Source organism: Chelonoidis abingdonii, chromosome 11, assembly GCF_003597395.2.
Source record: "Chelonoidis abingdonii isolate Lonesome George chromosome 11, CheloAbing_2.0, whole genome shotgun sequence".
Classification (NCBI taxonomy): domain Eukaryota; kingdom Metazoa; phylum Chordata; order Testudines; family Testudinidae; genus Chelonoidis; species Chelonoidis abingdonii.
Window position 1 is genome coordinate 44131753 of NC_133779.1, and position 20910 is coordinate 44152662.

At 59.5% G+C, this 20910-nt stretch overlaps 2 protein-coding genes across 5 annotated transcripts in view; both read right to left on the minus strand.

Moving 5' to 3' along the window:
* RUSC1 (RUN and SH3 domain containing 1) overlaps positions 1–15374 on the minus strand; it is a 34770-nt gene extending 19396 nt beyond the window's left edge. Inside the window, exons 1-5 of one of the 3 annotated variants that reach the window (XM_032767139.2) lie at positions 15246–15374; positions 12353–12560; positions 10133–11806; positions 6096–6689; positions 722–820 (exon numbers count right to left, since the gene is read on the minus strand). In XM_032767139.2, the coding sequence (XP_032623030.1) occupies positions 722–820; positions 6096–6689; positions 10133–11723 (2284 nt within the window). In that variant the 5' untranslated portion in view covers positions 11724–11806; positions 12353–12560; positions 15246–15374. The remainder of the gene's footprint in view (positions 1–721; positions 821–6095; positions 6690–10132; positions 11807–12352; positions 12561–15245) is intronic. The other 2 variants (XM_032767141.2, XM_032767142.2) reach the window with 2 other exon arrangements.
* Positions 15375–16018: 644 nt separating this feature from the next.
* Positions 16019–20516, minus strand: FDPS (farnesyl diphosphate synthase). 2 transcript variants are annotated; one of them, XM_032767143.2, is made up of 9 exons: positions 20360–20516; positions 19775–19915; positions 19547–19627; positions 19267–19389; positions 18829–18917; positions 18361–18433; positions 18012–18089; positions 17785–17919; positions 16019–16481 (listed from the first exon to the last, which is right to left on the minus strand). In XM_032767143.2, exons 1-9 carry the CDS (start codon positions 20480–20482, stop codon positions 16281–16283), a joined length of 1044 nt encoding a protein of 347 aa, XP_032623034.1. In that variant the 5' UTR covers positions 20483–20516; the 3' UTR covers positions 16019–16280. The 2 variants fall into 2 exon arrangements, with proteins under 2 accessions (XP_032623034.1, XP_032623035.1); XM_032767144.2 differs by lacking the exon at positions 20360–20516 and adding an exon at positions 20014–20100.
* Between the last annotated feature and the right edge of the window lie 394 nt (positions 20517–20910).

Below are 20910 nucleotides of genomic sequence, written 5' to 3' on the forward strand. Positions count from 1 at the left end.
TGCTGGGGACGAGGAGTGAAGGGCAGATGTGGGGGTCTGGCTCACTGCCCCCCAGAATGGACCCGGCCAAGGGGTCTGGTTCGCTGTATCTACAAGCTCTGTTTTAGACCCTGTTCCTGTCATCGAATAAACCTCTGTTTTGCTGGCTAAGAGTCATGTCTGACTGCAAAGTGGGGGTGCAGGACCCTGTGGCTTCCCCAGGACCCCGCCTGGGTGGGCTCGCTGTGGGAAGCCCACGGAGGGGCAGAGGATGCTGAATGCTCCAAGGAGGTGAAGATGTGTGACCTTCTTGCCCTGAACAAGTCTGCTCCAAGGGAGAAGAGGCTCCCCAAAGTCCTGACTGGCTTAGTGGGGAGCAGTTCCAGAGCATCACCCAGGGACTCCGTGACAAGGTCCTTCCCCCCAACACAGACTCAGGGACCCGCCACCAAATTGCCGCCAAAGAGCCTGGAGCCGGCCCTTGTCTCGGGTGCAAAAATTCCTTGTTACGGTTCTGGAGAGGCGTTCCAGATGGCATGGACAGTGAAAAACTCCAAGTCTGAGGCAGTCTCCTGGGCTCTGATGTCCCAGGGGGCTGGGCCTGCTTGTGCCTTTGCAAAGCTGATTCAGAAATTAAACGAGACCCCCTCAAGAACAGGACTTTCCCACCCATCTGGATTCCAAGAGCACGGAAGGGCCCCCCCTTCCCCCCCTCACAGATTTCGGGGTGGGCAACGGTTACCTTTCTTTTGCTCTCTCAGATGGTCATAGGCTCTGTCTGCATTTGCCATCCAGTGCTGGCCTGCCCCTGGAACACCAGCAAAAGACTGAGAATGTCTTACTAGAGAGAGAAAGAGAACCTGGTCAGTCAGTTGGCAGGGGCTCTGTGACACAGGCACCACAGGGGCCGGGCCCAGCGCGCCCTGTCCGGAAGCAAACAGCACCACGGCCACAGTCACTGGGGGCTGGCAGGGTCCTTCCTCATAGGCCTTTCTATGAGCCAGCCAGTGCAGCACATTCCTGCCAGTGGGGCTGCATCCATCCCTGGGAAGGGAGACGGTCCCTCATTCACCTCAGTCTCACCTCCCCCTTCTCATGGACTCCTGGGTGTCCTTAGCTAGAGCGTAGGGAAATGAGGCCAGCTCAGTGTCAGGGCTGGGATGGGGGAGGGAGAGCAATGGAGAAGCCTCCACAGTATGTTTCAGGTTACTAGCCAGTGGCTCAGGGAGCCCAGCCCTGAATGGGTACGTGCAGCGTCCAGACCCCAATTCCCAGGCCAGAGCAAAGGGCTCGGCAGCTGGAGATGAGGGGAAGCTGCTCAGGAGAGATTTCCCAGGGTGGACAAAGATGGAAACATCCCCAGCAAAGGAAACTTGTCCCAGCTCAGCCCCTGGCCCTGGCACAGGCCCCAGAACGGCCCCTGGCACTGGGCCCTGGCACTGGCCCTAGCTCTGGCACGTCCCCTGGTGAAGGCTCTGGCACAGCCCCCGTCACGGCCTCTAACTCTGGCCCCGGCATGGCCCCTGGCGCTGGCCCTTACAAGCCAGACTCCCTGAGCTGCTGTGGACATGGGGCTTGCCGAATTTCTTCCTCTATGGCCACAGCCTCCCTCCAAGCTAGGAACACTTTCAGGGCCGGCTTTAGGAAGTGCGGGGCCCAATTTGAACATTTTCAGCGGGGCCCTGGCAGGGATGACTTAAAAAAAAAAAGTGGAAAAAAAAGCCTTTCATTTCTTTCATGTATTATTTACTTTCCATAACTATATATAGAAATATAAAATTATATATTATATCATGCATCATATACTTATGCTTATGGACCGCCTGTCACAGTGGTCCCCCGCGCACCTCTCTGGGTTACACATTGTGGTCCCAGCTGCCCCGCCCCCTCCATTGAAACGTGCAGGTACGGCCCGGAAACTGCAGGCACAGTGGACAATGGCTGGCTGACGCAGGCAGGGCGATGGAGTAGTCTGGGCTGCAAGCCAGGCAAGAGGTGTGGTGGTTGAGATGGGCGGGGTGCTGCTTCAGGCGGCCCACAAGGGTGCAGCAGGGTTTGTAAGGGGCCGACAGACAGAGGAGTGCGGACTGCTGCTTCAGCAGGGTGCAGTAGGGTGACGGGAGACAGCAGTTGCAGGGCTGGTGCTGCGGGCACTGTGTAGTGGGGTGGCTGGTTGGGCAGGTGCAGGGCGTGTGTGGCAGGAGTTGGATAGGACAGGAAGGGTTGGAGGTGGCTTGGCTGTGGGCCGGTGCGAGTCTGGCTGCAGGCCGGGGGGGCGGGGCGCGGAACTGGGGCCAGGTCAGAGGGTGCGCAGAGGAGTCGGCACCTTCCTATTAAGTAGGCCCCACCCCTTTGCCCCCTGGACTTTTATAGCCGCGGTGAGGCTGGGAATGCTAGGGGAGGGGTGGTCCGGGCTATTTAAAGGACCGGGGGGTGGCAGAGGCGTGGAGCCCTGGGCCCTTTAAATAGGCCTGGGAGCCCTCACTGCCCGGGCTTGGGGGCTATTTAAGGGCTCAGAGCTCCGCCAGATGGGTCGCGGTGCTTGCTGTTTGCTTGGCCAGAGCGGTAGAGGAGGCCCGCGACCCCGTCTCCGGCAGAGAGCGGCAAAGCCGCTGCCATTTCTGGGCGGCCGGGGAGACGCAAGCCCCGCCGCCGTTTCTCCGGACGCTGCAGCCCCGCGCCGCTCTCCGGCGAGAGCGGGCAAAGCCCGCGACCCCGCTCTCCAGCTGGAAGTCCTTGCGTGAGGCAGCAAGCCTGTGCCTGCTCTCCGGTGGAGGCCCCGGCTGGAGCGTGCAACCCACGGCCCAGCTGGAGCTCTAGGGCTGGGAGGGGCAGGTGCTCGCTTTCCCTGGGTGCTTTGCTCAAGAAAGATCCCGAGCACGCAGCGGGCCAGGTAGTGTAAAAAAAAATTAAAAGGTTGCTAAGGCACGGCCTTCTTAGGCGCGGGCCCGATTCCGATCGGTGGATCGGCCTAAGCCGGCCTGAACACTTTCTCCAGAGGTGGGGAGACCAGGACAGCTCCCAGGGTACAGCCCTGCCTGGAGCCTGTACAGCCTGTAAGTGAGTCCCTTCATATACAGACCCCTGGTAGCAGCTGTGCCCTTGTGAGGGAGTGTTGGGTTCAGCCCGTCCCGAGGAGGCAGGCGGTCATTTGCTGTTCCTCGCCAGCAGAGTCCTGCTCGCTCCAAAGGATACCACAACCAGGCAAGAGAGGACCAGGAGGACTTAGGGGAGCGGTCTGGGCTGGCGAATCCCACTCTGTCCCAACTGGCCGCACTGGCTCTCTAGTATATATGGTGACCGAGTGCAGGATACTCCCTTCTAATGCCACAGCACAGTGTACATTGGGTGGGTCCAGTCATGGGCCCTGCGCCCTGCCCGGGCTGAGTGGGTCGGGGGAGCACGTGGAGGGACCGCCCCAAGACTGGGTGGTGGGAGGAGCATAGCTGGGAGGGAACCAGCCCCAGGGGCTTGGGGGCTCGGAGTGTGACCGTGCGGGAACGCTGCCCGGGTGGGGGTTCACGAGGGGGCCATACTGGGGACTGCTTCGGTTGGTGTCGGATGGGCATAGACTGGGACCTGCCCCAGGGCTTGGGGTGGTACCGAGTGGGGCGGGACGATGGAGTGGACCTGTCCCAGGTTGGGAGTTTCGGGGTGGGCGCTGGAGGGACTGCCAGGGCTGGCGGGCCTCCTCGGGAAGAGAAGTGGAGGAAACTGTACAAAACGGCCGCCCTAGGGCTGGGAGTACGGGGGTGGTAAGTGGGAGGAACCTGCCCAGGGCTGGGGGCTCGGGGGGGACACTGGAGGAACCGGCCGGGCTGGTATGGGCTCGGAGAATCAGCAAGCTGGAGGCTAACTCCGCTCCCAGGAGTGGGGTGGTCGCGAGGGTGCACGCTGGAGGCCCAGCCCCGAGGCGTTGGGTGCTCGTGAAGCGAACCAGCTGGAGGGAACCTGCCCCGGATTGAGGGGTTCAGTCGGGCGCACAGCTGGAGGGACGGCCAGCTGGGGGGTTTCGTGGTGCTGTGTGCGGTAGGCTGATCCGCGGGATGGGCACAGCAGCGTCCCCACCTGCCAGGCCCCTGACGAGTGATGCCCGCTTCAGCGTGGCTCGGGGAGGAGGTGGAGGCAGGGCAGGGAAGGGGGCAGCCAAGGGAGAGGTTCCAGTGGGTATGGGGAGTCACCTACAGGCCCCCCAGCCTGGGCAGGGACAGGTGTTTGACAGCAGCAGATGGCGGCGAGGCGCTATGGGGCAGGATGTCAGCGCCAGCTGACTGCGGCTCATCAATCGGGATGCAGCGGGCCCAATGCTTGGGGTGAGGTGGGGGGGCCAGCCTATGGGCACCTTGGCTCCCGTCGCCCACAGTGTTGGAGGTTTAGGGGGACAAGCCAACGGGCCAGTGCTGGAGGTTTGGGGGGACATAGCCATGGGGCACCTGCCCCTGCCCCAGTGCTGCGGGTTGGGGGGGCACAGCCACAGGGCACCTGCCCCTGCCCCAGTGCTGGGGGTTGAGGGGGCACAGCCACAGGGCACTTGCCCCTGCCCCAGTGCTGGAGGTTTGGGAGGACACAGTCATGGGGCACCTGCCCCTGCCCCAGTGCTGGGGGTTGATGGGACACAGCCATGGGGCACCTGCCCCTGCCCCAGTGCTGGGGGTTGGGGGGGCACAGTTACAGGGCACCTGCCCCAGTGCTGGAGGTTTAGGGGGACACAGCCATGGGGCACCTGCCCCTGCCCCAGTGTTGGGGGTTGAGGGGGCACAGCCACGGGGCACCTGCCCCTGTCCCAGTGCTGGAGGTTTAGGGGGACACAGCCATGGGGCACCTGCCCCTGCCCCAGTGCTGGGGGGGCACAGTTACAGGGCACCTGCCCCAGTGCTGGGGGTTGGGGGGGGCACAGTCATGGGGGACCTGCACCAGTGCTGGGGTTGGGGGGGTGCACATTGCTCTGGTCTCCGGCAGGCAGGTCTGGGAGAGTGACAGGGCAAAGGACAATGGGAGAGAGGGAATGGGGCAGAAGGACAGACAGACGGACAGAGAGATGGAGGGGACAGTGAGCAAGCACAGCACCTTGTCCAGACCCCAAAAGGCAGGTGTGCTGGGTCTCTTGGCACAAAGTCTAGCAGGATCCCCCAGCCTAAGCCTCCTTCCTGCTGCTCCAAGCCCCCCTTGGGTACTCATTGAGAAACCTCAGTGTTAGCTGGGGAGTGGGGGCCACATGCCCCCAGCCCGTCATGCACACACACCTCGACTCACACACACGCGGGCTTTCTGAGCTTGTAACACAAGAAATGTGTGGCATGTCTGAGCCCCGTGGTGACCACACAAGCCAGCCAGGACGGGGAGTGGGCGTTAGAAGTACAGGGTCCGATGAGAGCTCCCCTGCTCCACAGCTAGGCGCACTTTGGGGGCGACAAACTGACCAAGTTACTTTCTGCTAGCTAGGTACCCCAGAGCTTGTCAGGTGAGTTTGACTCTCAGATAAACAGCTTGGGGCACAAAGGAGCAGAGTTGAGAAGGCCAGGGAACCCCAGAAACATCCCCAGCCCTTGGAACGAGCCTGCAAGATGGCCCCCTGGTGCAGCACAAGTTGGCCTGCCTGTGGTACTTCGCAGCCCTGCACTGCTGTGCTACGCAAGTGCCCAGAGGCTTTAATGGTATCAGGTGCCCCTGTGTAACAGGGCAGTGTAGTGTTATCCCACTGTCCCGATATGAACGAAGGCCCAGACAGGCAAGGTGATAGGGAAATTAAACCTAGGTGTCCAGAGTCCCAGGCTAGTGCCCGCCCCAAACCACAAGCCATCCTGCCTGTCTTTGTTGCAGCCTTCCCCTCAGTGCTTGGCTCCTGGCACAGAGAAGCAGCCCTGCCTACATCACTACAGAGCCCCCAGAATCCTTCCGAACACAACTCTGTGTGCGGGTCTCCAGGAAGCTGGCCCCCATACACTGCCCCCATCTACCATGCTCTGCTCTCCTGCACTGTCCCATCCTCTCTGCCTGTCTCCCTGGCATCACTTCCCAATAACCACACACAGCTGCTTCCTGGGTGCCTGGTCCCAGCGCAGAGAGGAAGAGCAGGTGCTCAGACTGCAAGCTAGGAAAGGAAACGGGCAGCTTACGTTGCTTGGGAGGTCTTGGATTCTTGGCCCCTCTGCTCTGCTTTCTCTCAGGAGACACTGCCCCAGAGCATGCTCCAGCCTGACTGTGTGCACATGCCTCTCCCCTGAGGCAGCAGGCTCTGGACACCTCCACACCGAGTGGCAGCTCTGGGACCTGGTGGGAGGGGAAGGCCATAGTTGGGAAGGTTCTGCTTCGTGGGAAGAGCGGGGAGAAGAGCACAGACAGGTCTGGGCTGTCCAGGAAAGGCAGCACTCCCCGGTGCGGGGGGGAGTAGGCTCCTATGGGGGACAGGCGGATGGGGAGCAGTTCCTCTGGGGAGAAGGTGCCCAGGACTCTCCCCTTATTGCTGGCCAGGAGGCAGACTTCATCACAGGACAAGGTCTTCAGCGTGGGGCGAAAGGACGGGGTGAAGAGGGCAGGAGACTTCAGCTCAATGCTCTCCAAGCTGGAGTTAAGGGACGGGATCAAGGGCAGGGGAGGTGCCACTGGGTCTGCGCTGCAGTAGAGAGGCTTCCCGTCCGCCGAGAAATGGAAGAGCAGAGGCTGGAACGGCAGCATCTGAGGCCTGGGGCAGCGAGAGAGGGGAGAGCCAACTGCAGGCGGGAACATTGCAAAGAAATGCAACCAAAACCAGGGGGGCATGGAGAACACAGCAGGGGAAAGGGGAGTATGGAGAACACAGTGGGGGAGGAATACAGAGCCATAGAGAACACAGCGGGGGGAAGGAGAAAGGGGAGTATGGAGAACACAGCGGGGGAGGAATACAGGGGTATGGAGAACAAGCGGGGAGGAATACGGGGGCATGGAGAACACAGCGGGGAGGAATACGGGGGCATGGAGAACACAGCGGGCGGGGGGACAGGGGTATGGAGAACACAGCGGGGAGGAATACGGGGACATGGAGAACACAGCCGGGCGCGGACGGGACAGGGGTATGGAGGAACACGAAGTGGGGGAATACGGGGACATGGAGAGCACAGCGGGGGGTATGGAGAACACAGCGGGGGAGGAATACAGGGGGCATGGAAGCACAGCAGGCGGGCTTGGATGGGGGCATGGAGACACGCGGGGGAGGAATACAGGGCATGGAGAACAACATGCGGAGGAGAAATGGATTGAGAGGCAGATATGTGTGGCATGGAGAACACAGCAGGGAAGAAGGAGAAAGGGAGTATGGGAGAACACAGTGGGGGAGGATATGGGGGCATGTTGAGAGCACAGCGGCGCGGGGGATGGGGCATGGAGAACATCGCGGGGAGGAATACAGGGCATGGAGAACACAGCGGGTGAGGAAATGGAGAGAGGCAGATATGTGGGCATGGAGAACACAGCGGGTGAGAACGAGAAGGAGGGGGAGTATGGAGAACACAGTGGGGGAGGAAATACGGGGCGCATGGAGACACAGCAGGGGAAAGGAGAGTATGGAGAACACAGCGAGGGAGGAATACGGGGGCTATGGAGAAACACAGCGGGGAGGAATTATGGGGCATAGTGAGAACACAGCGGTGGATAGGAGAAAGGGGAGTATGGAGAACACAGTGGGGGAGGATACAGGAGCATGGGGCAACACAGCGGGAGAAATGGAGAGAGGCAGATATATGTGGGCATTTGAGAACACAGCTGGGAGGGAAGGAGAAAGGGGAGTATGGAGAACACAGCGGGGGAGGAACTACGGGGGCATGGCATGGGAGAATACGACAGGAAACACAGTGGGGAAGGAATCACGGGGACATATGGAGAACACCAGCGGGGGAGGAATACGGAGAAAGGGGGGAGAGTATGGAGGACACAGCGGGGGAGGAGGAATGGAGAACGTGGGCAGGAATGGGGACATGGAGAAACACAGCGGGGGGAAGGAGAAAGGGGAGTATGGAGACACAGCCGTAGGAGGAATACGGGGGCATGGGAGAACAACAGTGGGGAGGAACTACGGGACATGTGAGAATCACAGCGGGGGAAGGAGGAAAGGCGAAGTATGGAGGACAACGCAGAGGGGATCGGGCGCATGGGAACCGGGGGGGATAGGGGGGCGCGGGGCCATGGAGAACCAGCCGGGGGGGAAGGGAAAGCGAGTCTGAGAACTAGCCGGAATACGGGGGCATGGAGAACACAGCGGGGGAGGAATACGGGGGCATGGAGAACACAGCGGGAGAAATGGAGAGAGGCAGATATGTGGGCATGGAGAACAAGGGGGTGGAAATCAAACAAACCAGGAAGCATGGAACAGAAAATGGACACCCCCCAATAAATCAGAGTAAGCCATTCCCGGGGCAGCAGCGACAGGGTGGCAGGGGGAGGAGAGAGAGATGGAGAGACAGTTAGCTCAGAGGAGTCACAGCACACACACAGCGACTTCACAACCATGACGACACATGGACACGCCTGTGCCCTCTGTCACTGCACAGGCCCCAACCTGCATCAGGAAAGGGTCTGTGGGAGCCCAGCCCCAGCCCCTGGGAGGTTTCCCAAGAGAACAGGACGGAGGGAGGGAGGTGCTAAGGGCCAAGCAGCTGAGCATGATGAAAATATGGAGGCAGCCTTCAGAGAAAGGGAAATTCAGTACTGGTCTCCCTCAGACCCAGAGTCCTGGGGCACCCTTCTCAGGGAGCAGGGACCCAAGGCTGTGCTGTCCCCCACTGACAGAGACATTCCTCCAGTGCCAAGACATGGCCACTCAGGCACAACACTGCAGCCCGGTGGGCCAACAATGTCCACTGCTCTCCCTAGAGATACTTGGTTTGCTCAGGGTCTCTGGAGCCAGGAGCTCGTGCAGCAGCCACTGAACCAAGGGCTCCTCCAACCAACCCACAGGAACCAACGGAGAACCAGGAACTACCCACCCCAGGTAGGGAACAGGAGGAGAAAGAAGCTATTCCCGGACACTGAGGACAGCCCTAGGAGCCCGCCAACCCAAGGGCTCTTGGGGACCTTGGCTGGAAGCAGGGTTTAATGCGGGGCCCAGCTCTGCTATCAGCATTCCCTGCAGTGCTCTGTCCCCCATCCTGAGCCATTCCCCATCACCTGCCCCTAAAAAATCCCTTTCAGCCCCCCAGATGGAAACACCCACCCCACTGAAAGCCCATTTCATCTCTCAGCCCAGAGCAGCGTGCGACCCCAGCAAAGCCTCGTACCCAATAAGGCAACCAAGTGCATCCCGATGGTCCCTGGGCAGAAGCTGCTCAGGGATCCCACAAGGCCCAGGGTATCAGAGAGCTCTTAGGCTGCGGCAGGACTTCTGCTTGCACCACATTCTATCTGAGGGAACCTGGGCCAGGCTGTCTCCCCAAGTTAACACACACGGAGCTGCAGATGGATCAGCTGTTTAACCCATGGCCTTGGGTTCTGCCTGCCACCTGGCTCAGTGCGTCCCTCTCCCCCTGCAGTCAAACAGGCTCCAAGCCCCTTATGCCTGAGTTTGCACTGGTGTGGTGAGCTGCAGCACACCCATGGAGGAAGGAGAGTGCAGCAGGGAGGGAGGGGAGTGTATGCGAGGAGAGGCTAGGACAAGGAGGGTAAGGGTGGGACACCTCCTCCCAGTAGGGGGGCTTTGTCTTCTGCAAAGCAGCTGAACTGCACAGAAATCATCTGCACAGCACAGCAAAGAACTGGCCAGCTCAGTGCACAGATGCAACATGCATTCACCACCACTTCACTCTGCCAACCTGTCCCATAAACCTACCCCAGCCCCACCCCACTGCCTCAGCTCAGCCCTACACACCCATTTCAGGCACACCTAACGCAGTCTGCCACTGCCAGGACTCTGCACCCCAAGCCAAAGCCAGTTCCACATCCCCCAGCCCTGCAGCCCGCCAGGAATGGGGCAAGTGGAGAGAGAGGTGGGGTTAGTGATGGAGATGGAGGTGTGCCAGGATCAGGAGGAGGAAACCCTGTATTAATCCCATGGGGACTCTGCAGCTCTGTCCCCAGGGAACACAGGCCTCCATACATGGGGAAATGTCCCCAACCCCAGTCCAGTCCTGGGGAACCCCTATAGCAGAGGAAGGGGAAGTGCCTTGATAGCAGCTGGCGCTCTTACCCTCCTTGCAGGCTCTGTGTCCTCTCTGGGCCTTCCCCGACACCCAGAGATCCCCCTCTGGTCCGCCGAGCCTCCAGCCCAGTGCCTCCTTATCACAGCCAGACCCAGGCATCTTTCTCCTCAGGACGTAGCCCTCCAGGGGTCGCACCCCTTCCTTTGCATCACCTGGCAGCCCCTCTGTGATGGGCTGCAGCCCAGGCCGAGACTGCCTCCTCGTCTGGTGGCTTTCCATAAGTGTCAGGAGGTGCCCATCCAGCTGTGGAGCCAGCACCCCGCCAGGGCCCTGGAGCCAGCTGCTGCTGCCACTGCAGACATCTCTGCCCATTGCTGCTTGCTGGGGCTCAGGCTGCTCCTGGTATGCTGCTCTGTCCCCTGGCTCCCAGGCCAGCTGGCCCTTCTGCTTGTTCATGGCACTGCGGTATCGGAGCTCCTTGAACGTGGTCACCTCCCTCTGGCTGCAGCTGGGGGGCTTTGCCTGCTCGTCAGGCTGCAGCTGGTGCCCAGGTGGCTCCGGGTACAGGGTGCTGCAGCAGGTGAGCTCGTTGGGGGGCGGCAGCTCCTTGTCTGGGGAGAATACAATTAGCCAGTCGCTTCGGTCCTTCCTGGCCTGTGGGGTGGGTGGCCCAGCCGTGTTCCTCTTCCGCTTCTGAGCCAACTCATGGAATGAGGTGACGTTCTTCCAAGTGGCATCTCTGCACTGGTCTCCAGGGGGCACCTCTGTTGGGGCAGGCCTCTCCACTCCACTCCTGTTCAGCACCTGCAGCCCCCTCTTAGCTCTCGGGGGCACTGGGGGGGGAGCCCTCACTGAACCGCTCAGACTGGGGACCCACTTTCCTGGTGCTAGCGCAGACAGACCAGACGGTTGGATTCTTAGGGCAGGCAGGGCATTGCAGTTGGAGTCCAACTCAGCACAGACGCTGGTGGGGAGCGATTCTGGCATGGTCTCCTGCCCACCCTCACTGGCAGAATCAGCATCATCAGATGCGGAGTCAAGCAAACTTCTGCTGCACAGGCTGTCTGGGGTCTCCCGGGCCCCAGGATCTGGTCGCTCTTGTCCCTGGAGGTTGAGGTTACCATCTCTCCCATCAGACAGTTCCCCTTTGTCAGTAAGTGAGGGAGCATCGTGGGCATCCTCCAGGGGGACGATGTTTGGCTGATTGTCAGGAGATAGGGCCTCTTCACTGGGGAATGCCTTGCAGTAAACAGAGACTGGCGTGTCATCCAAACTGAAATCGGAGCAGCTGCTGACAGAGGAGGAAACCGGGTCTGAAGGGGAAGCCACTTCCTCCTCAATGTGCAGGGAAGGGAAATCTTCCAGGAGAGGCTGGTTCCGAAGATCCAGTGTTGGGGTCTGCTGCGGGTGGGACTTGCAGCACCGGCACTGCATGGAGGTGTTGTTGGAGTTGGCATCGACTTGCTCCAAGGCACCACAGTTCTCCTGGCAGTCGTTGCAGCCTGTCTGGTCTCCCGGAGCCATTGTGACAGGGCCCTCCTGGAGCTCGGGTCGACGGGAGAGGTGCAGCCCCAGGGAGATGTGCTGCAGATGAATGTGGTTGAGGTTGCACAGCAGACCTTTCTTTGGGGACAGCATGGTGCTGGCTGGCAGCACCTGGATTCCTCAGCTTGTCACAGGCCCCCACAGGCACGTTGCTCCGAACACCCAGCTCAAACTCCCTGCAAACAGCAAAATAGCTTATCAGTCACTGGAGCAGACAGGTTATCAGCCAAATGGGCATGCACCGGAGGGACCAATTTATGGAGAGAGAATTAAGGGGCTATCTGGGCAGCTCAGCTAAAGGGAGCGACAGCTTCACGGTCCACAGATACTAGGAGGGCATGATGATTATTCAGTCTAGGCTGCTACAAGGGGTCACAGCTGGGAGAAATGGGATGGAATCAGGAGAGAGAAAGTTGAGGGCAAGTAACAAAAAGAATTCCCAGACAGTGAGATGGATCCAGTCAGGGAATCATCTCCCATGCGGGGCTGAGAGCCCCATCGCGTCTGGACAGAGAGATGGGCCTGGCTGGGAACTGACTCCTCCTTGGCGCTGGGCAATGTTCGAAAGTATCCAGTGTTAGGGAACTGCCCTGCATTTCTGGGCTAGGTAGAGTCTGTCCCATTTCTCTGGCCCTGGGAGCTGTTCTCTGGGATTTCACATCATGTGGAATGGTAGCTCTGTGGGTCACCGGCGCTCGGCAGGGGCAGCAGGACTGAGTTACAACTGCCAGATCTCTGTCAGCCAGTGTCTCAGCAATGCGGAGTCAAGGAGATGATGCCCTTGAAGGCTCAGCCTCGCTGTCAGGAAGGTTTCTGGGCTGTGCCAAAAGGCTCCCCAGCATCAAGAAGAGAGCAACCAAAAGGCCGGGGTCACGTCCGGGGAGTTGCTTGGCTTTGCCCCCACACATGGGCAGGCATCAGAGAAATGGACTGCAGGGATAGAAGAGACAAAGCACAGAGACATCACCACTGCTACTGCATCCAGGTCCCATTCCCCAAAGGAGAGCAGGAGGCAGGTCACATTCCCTGCCCAGCCCCAGTGCCAGCAGCTGCTCCTGACCTGAGGCCTCTCTTGAGCTTCCCATTCCAGATACATCTGGTTTGTCTCAGCTGAGGCCATTGCACTGAATCTCCCAGGAGCTCACCCTCCACTTCCTTTGGTCCCCTCACCACTGCAGATGTGTGTGGCTGTCAGGGCTTTGCAGCAAATGGGGATTGCACATGTGTATGCTGATCTCTGAGGGGCCTCGGAGAATTTTGCAGCATGGCACTCGCTGACCCTAGGCCACAAGGATAGTTCTGCTAAACGTTGCGGGAAGCACCACTGGGCCAAGTGATGCTGCAACATCCTAGCAGCCAAATGGCAATTTGTTCATTTCCCCCACCCCACCCCCAGTGGCAGCCCCGCCCAGCTGGTACCGCCCTGCTGGTACCAACTCCCCATCTATGAGCTTGGAGAGAGGGAATTGGGGCATTTCAGGCTGCTTCACCCCACCAACATAAGAGGCAGCCTCTGCACTCGTACCCCCTCCTGCCTCCATTCCTCTCCCCTCCCCTCCCCATCTCCATCTCTCTGGTCATCAATAATTCACAAGGAGGGATTTGTTCTCATGACAACCGCTATTTCCTGTCATGTGGACCTGCCCTCTGCATCATGCCCAGCCCTGTTGGAATCCGTGTGCCACACCCAGCTCTGCCCGGCCATCCAGGAAGGGTGGGTAAGGGGGAGACCATGGCTGGGACGAGCCACAGGTGGAGCCTGAATCAGCTGTGGCCTGATGGATTTTCTTTCTGCTTGTTGGTTACTGCATCTCCAAGAGACTCACCAGCCATGAGTGGTAGGGAGACCCTCCGGTAACAAAGAGCGGGGACAGGCTGGTTTTGGGGGCGATGGGAGGGGAGGCCTTTCCCCCTTTGATCCAGTCCTGGTGGGAGGTGCCAATCCGTGACTCCCACATGAAATGAGTTGGAGGATCTCAAACCACATTTCACAATCCAGCCCCAGGCCCCTGTGCTATCAGTCTCAGCAGGCAGAACCTGGCGTCAAATGCACCCTGGGTACATGACCCCTCCTTTGACACCTGAGAGGGCTGCGGCCCGCTGGCAGGTGGAACAACAACACAGGCTTAGGCAGGGCCGGCTCTAGCCATTTTGCTGCCCCAAGAATGGGGGCACGCTGCGGGGGGTGCTCTGCCGCTCGCCGGTCCCACGGCTCCGGTGGACCTCCCACAGGTGTTCCTCCGGAGGGTGCTGGTTCCGCGGCTCCAGTAGAGCATCCACAGGGGTGCCTGCGGGAGGTCCACTGGAGCCGCGGGACCAGCACCCTCCGCAGGCACGCTGCAGGAGATCCACTGGAGCCGCCTGCCGCCCTCCCGGCAACCGAAAGAGCGCCCCCTGCAGCATGTCGCCCAAGCATGCGCTTGGCATGTTGGTGCCCGGAGCTGGCCCTGGGCTCAGGCTTGAGGGGCTGCTGACATCTTTGCTCAGCCCCAGACTCCCCCACCCCACAACAACTGCTGTAAAAATAAACCAGAGACAGAGCTCTGGGCTCCTCACTGCAATCCCTGCCCCTGGAGGGGAGTCCTGGTTGGAGCAGATCAAGAAAGTCACACTAGGGCCCAGCAGAGAATCCCAGCTCATCACACAGGCAACAGGAAACATACTATTCCTCGGATACGGTGGGGGTGGGGGGTGTTACATTGTAACCTGCATGCAGACTCTTCAGCCTGTCCCAGCCCCACCCCCGTCCCGGGTGCCTTCTCTGTCCTGTTAGCACATCAACCGGCACCAGGAGGACCTGGGGCACAACTGGGGCTCCTAGGCCCTGCACATTGCCCATAGCAATACTAGAAGGGCCTGCACGCAGGCTGCAGGTGGCAAGGTCTTTAGGAGGCAACAAGCCCATAGCCTGTGCCCAGCTGCATGGAGGGGAGGCTGGTGTCAGTGCCAGGGAGCTGCTGCTGCTCCACTCCAGTGGATCCTGTAACCCTGCGCAGCAGAGAGAGGAGCATGGCCTCTCCAGCAGAGAGGGAAGGGAGCAGCCCTGCTCTGGCCTGGCCCCCGGGCTTTGCCCAGCAAGGCCAGTCTAGTCCTGCCGGAGTGAAGGGGTCACCATCCAACCCCTCCCCAAGTCCATACTAAGAGCACAGCTGCTGGGGCTGGCAATAGGAGAAGGGCTGGAGCCAGGCTCCGATAGGGGCCACTCCCTGCTGACCCTGGAGTGACCACAGGCAGCCTGCAATGGGATGCACACTCAGGGGAGAGGGGACGGGCTAGGAGCGGACCCCCAGCAGGGACAGGGGGCCTCCACGCTTCCTGCAGGGCAGGGGAAATCAGCTGCAGCCCGCAGAGATGTAACGGGCTGGTGCTGGAGAGGGGTTACCACACTTGTGCCCAGCTGGGAAGGGGTGTGAGACCCACTGGCTGCTGCAGCTCCACCAGGGCGCTGTGGGGGTTGGGGACCGGCCCCCTGAGGGGTGTAAGTCCCGCACCTGGACCAAGGGGTTCCCACCACAGCTGGGTGATGCCCTGGCAAGCAGGAGCAGCAAGCTCCCTGCTGGTGGCTGGCAGCGCAGCCAGGCTGCAGCCTGCTGTGCCCCACAGGGGGATGCTCACCTGTCCTTGCTGCAGGCAGTGCACGGTTGCCTAGCTCCTGGGATGGCTCTGCGGCTGTAGGGGATGGAGAAAGAGGCTGCAGCAGCTCTGCTGAGCTCACCAGCTGCAGGGAGGAGCCAGCGATGAGTGATCCATCCTCCGCCAGCTTCTGCCATTAACCCTCCCTGCCCCAGGCTGCAGACACCCTCATGCCTGGACTAATCCTCCATTGTCCGCCCCCCACAGACTGCAGAAATACCCTGCACTGGCTGCAAATCCAGGAACTGCCTAAACAAGAGAACCTCTACTACCCCCAACCCTCCACCCTCACAAGGAAACCAGAACTTACAACCCGCCAGCCTGGATCTGTCCCTCCACCCTTAGGACCTACTTTGCTCATTTGTCAGCTTTCACTCCCTGGGAGCCTCTGCATGCGGGTGTCTCCCCAACAGCCTGCTCAGGTGGGATGAGAGCGGATGCTCTGGACAGGCCCTTTACCAAGAGGCCAGATTGGAGACGCTTCCCTTCCCCAGGCCCATCCTGCCAAAGGAACACAGGTGGTGCAGCTAGGGCAGGTTCTACGGCAGTTCCCCAGCTCATCTCTGGGCCAGCTGAGCTCCTTGGGACCAGATCCCATGTCCACCCCAGGCCAGATGGGCTGCAATCCTGCTCACACCAGCTGAGCAGGGCACAGGTGTCACACTCCCCCTCCCTTCCATGCAGGCAGGTGTGCTGGTGAGACAGGCAGAGGCTCTCAGGGCCAGGTATCTCCCCGTAATCACACAGGCAGCAGCTACAATAAATTATGTTTATTGACAGAAATGCTTTGCATCTCTGCTATCACAGCTGATCTGTTACATGGACAGCAGGTTTCTCCCAAACACTCCAACAAGAGGCCGTATACAGATGGTACACAGATCATCCCCCCCAATGGAAGGGGACAGGGGAGGCATCACCTTCCCCATAGCAGATGAGTTTGAAGAGTCAGCTCCCATGCCAGAAGCTGGGCCTGTCAACGCCTTTCCTGTTAGAGCCCTGAGGAGCCAGCCCACCCTGTCATTTCTGACGCTTGTAGATCTTCTGGGCTAGGCCAAGAAAAATTGCTTTGGGGAGGTGGTTGGCATGTTTCTCAACCAGCTCCTCCAGGCGGCGGTAGCTGCTCTCCTCACACTCCTGGTAGGCTTCCCTCATGCCCACAGTTTCATACAACTCCTTCACCTTGGCCACCTTCTCCAGCGATTTTTGCCCATAGTTTTCCTGGAAGCCAAGGAACACGGTCAGACAAGGCCCAGCCCAGAATGGAGCTCCTGGCTGCCACAACCAGCTGCACCGGGAGCCATCATCTCCCCCCGTTCTGAGCTCTGCAGCCTCCTGCCATAGGACTCAGCACTATATATCACTAGATGCTTGTGACAAAGTGGGACTGTTCTTAATGTTTCCTCTGAATACTGTTGGGTGCCTCAGCTTCCCCTGTGCAGTTCTTAAGTCTCTAGGTGGTGGGATAAAGGCCAGTGTGCATAAATCACTGACACTCTGTCTCCGTGGCAACAAATGGCCAGGGCCCTTCCCCCCTGCAAGGAAATAGCTAAAGGTGAACAGAGAGATCAGGTGACTCCTGGCCTGGGAAAGAGACACAGCCCAGAGAGGAGGGGCTGGAGGGGGTGTCAGTTTGGGGCTGGCTGGGGACGAGGAGTGAGTGCAGACAGGGTTGTCTGGCTTGCTGGGCCCCAGAATGGATTCGGCAGAGGGGTCCCATTCGCTGCACCGACAAGACCTGTTTTAGCCCATGTTCCTGTCATCTAATAAACCTCTGTTTTACTGGCTGGCTTAGAGACACATCTGACTGCGAAGTGGGGGTGCAGGACCCTCTGGCTTCCCTAGGACCCCGCCTGGGCAGACTCACTGTGAGAAGCACATGGAGAGGCATATGCAGAGAGTTCTTTCCTGAGTGCTGGCTGGTGAATCTTGCCCACATGCTCAGGGTTTAGCTGATCGCCATATTTGGCGTCGGGAAGGAATTTTCCTCCAGGGCAAATTGGCAGAGGCCCTGGAGGTTTTTCGCCTTCCTCTGCAGCGTGGGGCATGGGTCACTTGCTGGTGGACTCTCTGCAGCTTGAGGTCTTTAAACCACAATTTGAAGACTTCAATAACTCGGACATAGGTTAGGGTTTTTATAGAAGTGGATGGGTAGGATTCTGTGGCCTGCTTTGTGCAGAAGGTCAGACTAGATGATCATATTGGTCCCTTCTGACCTATGAGTCTATGAATGCTCCCAGGAGAGATCCAGGTGAAGCCGTGTGAGCTTCTTGCTCTGACAAGAGTCTGCTCCATGGGAGAGGAGGCTCCCCAAAGTCCTGCCTGGCTTTGTGGGGAGCAGTTCCAGAGCATCGCCCAGGGACTCCGTGACAACCCCCGACTATTAGAGCCTAGTAGGTGTCAGGGTCTGCTGGCAGGCCTTCTCATGAGTAGCAAGCTTTTCCAGATTCACATTCACTGTTCCGCCAACAGGTTCACCTGCACCAAGCTGCCTCCCCACCCTCTACCCAGCTGCTGATGTTACCTCCAGGAGCTGCCTCTGCTCTGGCGAGACACGGTGCAGGCATTCCACCACCAGCCAGCTGCACTTGTTGTCCTGGATGTCAGTGCCAATCTTACCCGTCAGGTTTGGATCCCCAAAGCAATCAAGGAAGTCGTCCTATGGGCAGAGAGCCAGTTACAGGTCTCCGCACTGTGAGCTTCCCAGTCCCAGTGCCCAGGAACACCCTGGGGGAGGGAGGAGTCTCCTACCTGGATCTGGAAGAACTCGCCCATCTCCAGCAAGATGGCTTTGGCGTTGGCATGCTCCTCCTTGCTGTCAATGCCAGCCTGAGAGACGGGAGGGGCTGAGACACTTGCTAGCATGTTCCAGCACCTGCATCCCCCAGCCTGTTATATCCTTCCCCACCACCTTTCTTTCCTTCCCCACTTCACCTGATCCTCAGACACCAGCTCCCCTCCATCCCAGCCTCCCACCCCTTCCAGACCCCCACATCCCCATTCCTCTTAACATGGGATCCCCCGGTCAGCCTGGCTCACACCCCACGGCCTCTCCATTGCTGCGTGAACCCACATAACTAGCAGCTGGAGGTACACTCACCATGTACATAGCAGCTGCAACCGGCAGGTAGAAGGAATAGAAGGCGGTCTTGTATTTAACGATTGCCTTGTATCTGTCAGACAGTATCCACACTCAGTAACACTGGCCTCAGGTCAACTTAAGTCCCTGTATCTGGTCGGTGCAGACACAGGGGTCACTTCCTGTGGGACAGGTTGGGTACAAGTCCTGCTCCGCAACAGGGGAATCAAGTGTCCCAGCTTGAGGAGACAGAGTGTCCCTTCTCCAGCTAGTTTGGAGGGATAAGTTGCTCCTGCAGGGCTGTCCCCAGAGCCCAATGGGCCTGGAAGAGAGGTAAGCACCCCTCTCTGACAACTCCCAAGCTAGACAGAGCTAGCAGAACTCTGAAGTGACCGGACTATCTGAGAGTTAAGGTCACCTATCAACCTAGAGAACTGAGGACTCCACCCCTCCCTCACCGGGCAGGATTCTTCTGCCCCAGCACCTCACCTCTGCACAGTGAAACGACTAAGATCAACGTGGCCAGGCGGAGCGGTGATGAGGTCCAGTGCCTGTCCCAGCTCAGTCTGGTATGAGGTCTGGGAACAAGAGATGTTATGGACCCAACCCTACAAGACAACGCTCATACTATGCTCTGAGAAGAGACCCAGGAGCTACCTACCTCAGGCAGCACATGGGGAGCCTGAGTGCCCACCCCCTCACCATCACTGAAGGTGGGGGCAGGAATTGCCATCTCACTGTCACTGCCCCACAGGCACTCCCCTCCAGTGCTGCAGGGATGCAGCCCTGGGGCAATGCATAGGAAAGGCAGAGACTTTCCAAGAACAAAGCAGAGAGATTTGAACAAGGTCTGAAGTGCCTTTGAGTGCAGCGAGGTGGGGCTGACCCAGGGATGGGAGATCTTGGGGGCACAGGGACCAGCCCCACCTCCAGGAAGAGCTCAAGCAGGTGGACATAGTAGGGCTGCCCCCGGCAGTATTTCTTCAGCAACCGATAGATACAAGACTCGAGGAGGAAGGAATCATTCACAGCATCCAAACCAATTCCCTCCTGCAACAGAACAAGGACAGGTTACACCAGCAGGCCCAGCCACCCAGGCACTCCCACTTTCTAGAGACTCCTCCACCTCTCCCCAATACCCCAGGCACCCCACCCTCATTCTCACCCTCCCCAGTGCCCCCACTAAGACCCCAACAGCCTCTATTACCTTCTTATACCAGCAGGGTTGGCCACGTCGGGTGAGTGAGAAGTCCATGATATCATCAGCCACCAGAAAAAAAGCTTGAAGCTACAATAAAAGGAGTTATAAGATAAACTTGCACTAGGCCCCATTACGGAGCTTCTGCATCCCAAAATCCCACCTTGACACTGAGATACCACCCCAATAAGAGCATCTTCAGCTCCAGGTTGAGCCCGATTCAGAGTAAACACTAACCAGCTCGATGCACCAGCCAACGGTCAAGGCACATTGGAAGCTTTCTGGGTCCTGCTGCTCTGGCCCCACTAGCTCCCGGAAGGCAGCCAGCACTGTCAGGCCCCGGTTATACTTCCCACCTGAGGTGTTGTATTCCAGAATCTGAAGAGGATACAAGGGGAAAGGAAGCTGTGCAGTCATCCCAGGAGGGCCTCATCCCACAGTTCCCTGCCCAGGCTGCAGAGAGGTACAAAGCCCACCTGCATTGTACGCACTGCGAGGAGGAGTCTTTCGCTGGTCCCAGAGGGATGAAGGCCTTGCCTTAGTATCACAGTACTGCCATACAATCAACAGCTAGGGACCTATCACACTAGAGAGCAAGAGCGAATGGAACATAGCTGGTCCAGTAAACCTGCACGTGGCCTGAAAAAATAGCTTGGGGGAGGGGGCTGCCCCATTCATCGCAGCGAGACGTTCACTCTGAAGCCTACAGACGGCAGTTAGAAGTGCCAGCAACGTCACCGCTGGCAGAAGCACCCAGGTCCCATGCTCCCCCCAGCCGTGCCCTGGCCCGGTAACCTCGAGCCCCCGCAGTCCCCGCTTCACCTCCTTCAGCCGGGCGACCGCGTCGCCCACCTCGGGGTGCTGGAGCCCATCTGCGGTGAGGTCCCGGAGCACCTGGCGGAAGAAGCCCACGAAGGCCGCCCTGTCCGCCGCTGCCCTGCTCATCGCGGTGCCTGCAACAGGAGAGTCACAGCCGGGACCGCTGCTCCCCAGCCCGGCACCCGGCACCGCCCCTCGGAGAGGGACCCGCTGTGCCGCGCGGCACGCTGGGGCTTGTAGTTCTCGCTCTGTCAGAACCCCGCCGCAGACAGCGCCGCTCCTCCATCCACCGACTACAACTCCCGGCATGCCTCGGGAAGGGAGAGGGGACCCGTGCCGGACTATGGCAGGCGGCAGCGCTCATTGGCCAGCTCCATCGTATGAGACGGGCTCGAGAACTCTGAGCCAGTAGGAAGGTGAAGGGGCGGGGCTTCCCCTTACAGAGCCTTGTGATTGGAGGAGGCTAGAGGAGGCTTATGGGCGGGAACCTGCATGTTAACCCTTTAGATTAGGGTGTGAAGGGGGCGGGGCTGAGGGGAGGGGGTTGGCGGGGC

Excerpts from the sequence above, each read along its gene's own strand:
- FDPS (XM_032767143.2), bottom strand. The coding sequence starts at position 20,482 with ATGAGCAGGGCAGCGGCGGACAGGGCGGCCTTCGTGGGCTTCTTCCGC. Across the intron at positions 19,916-20,359 it reads CGGTCGCCCGGCTGAAGGAG|ATTCTGGAATACAACACCTC; the intron begins GTGAAGCGGGGA and ends TATCCTCTTCAG. Across the intron at positions 18,918-19,266 it reads TGCTTGAGCTCTTCCTGGAG|ACCTCATACCAGACTGAGCT; the intron begins GTGGGGCTGGTC and ends TCTTGTTCCCAG.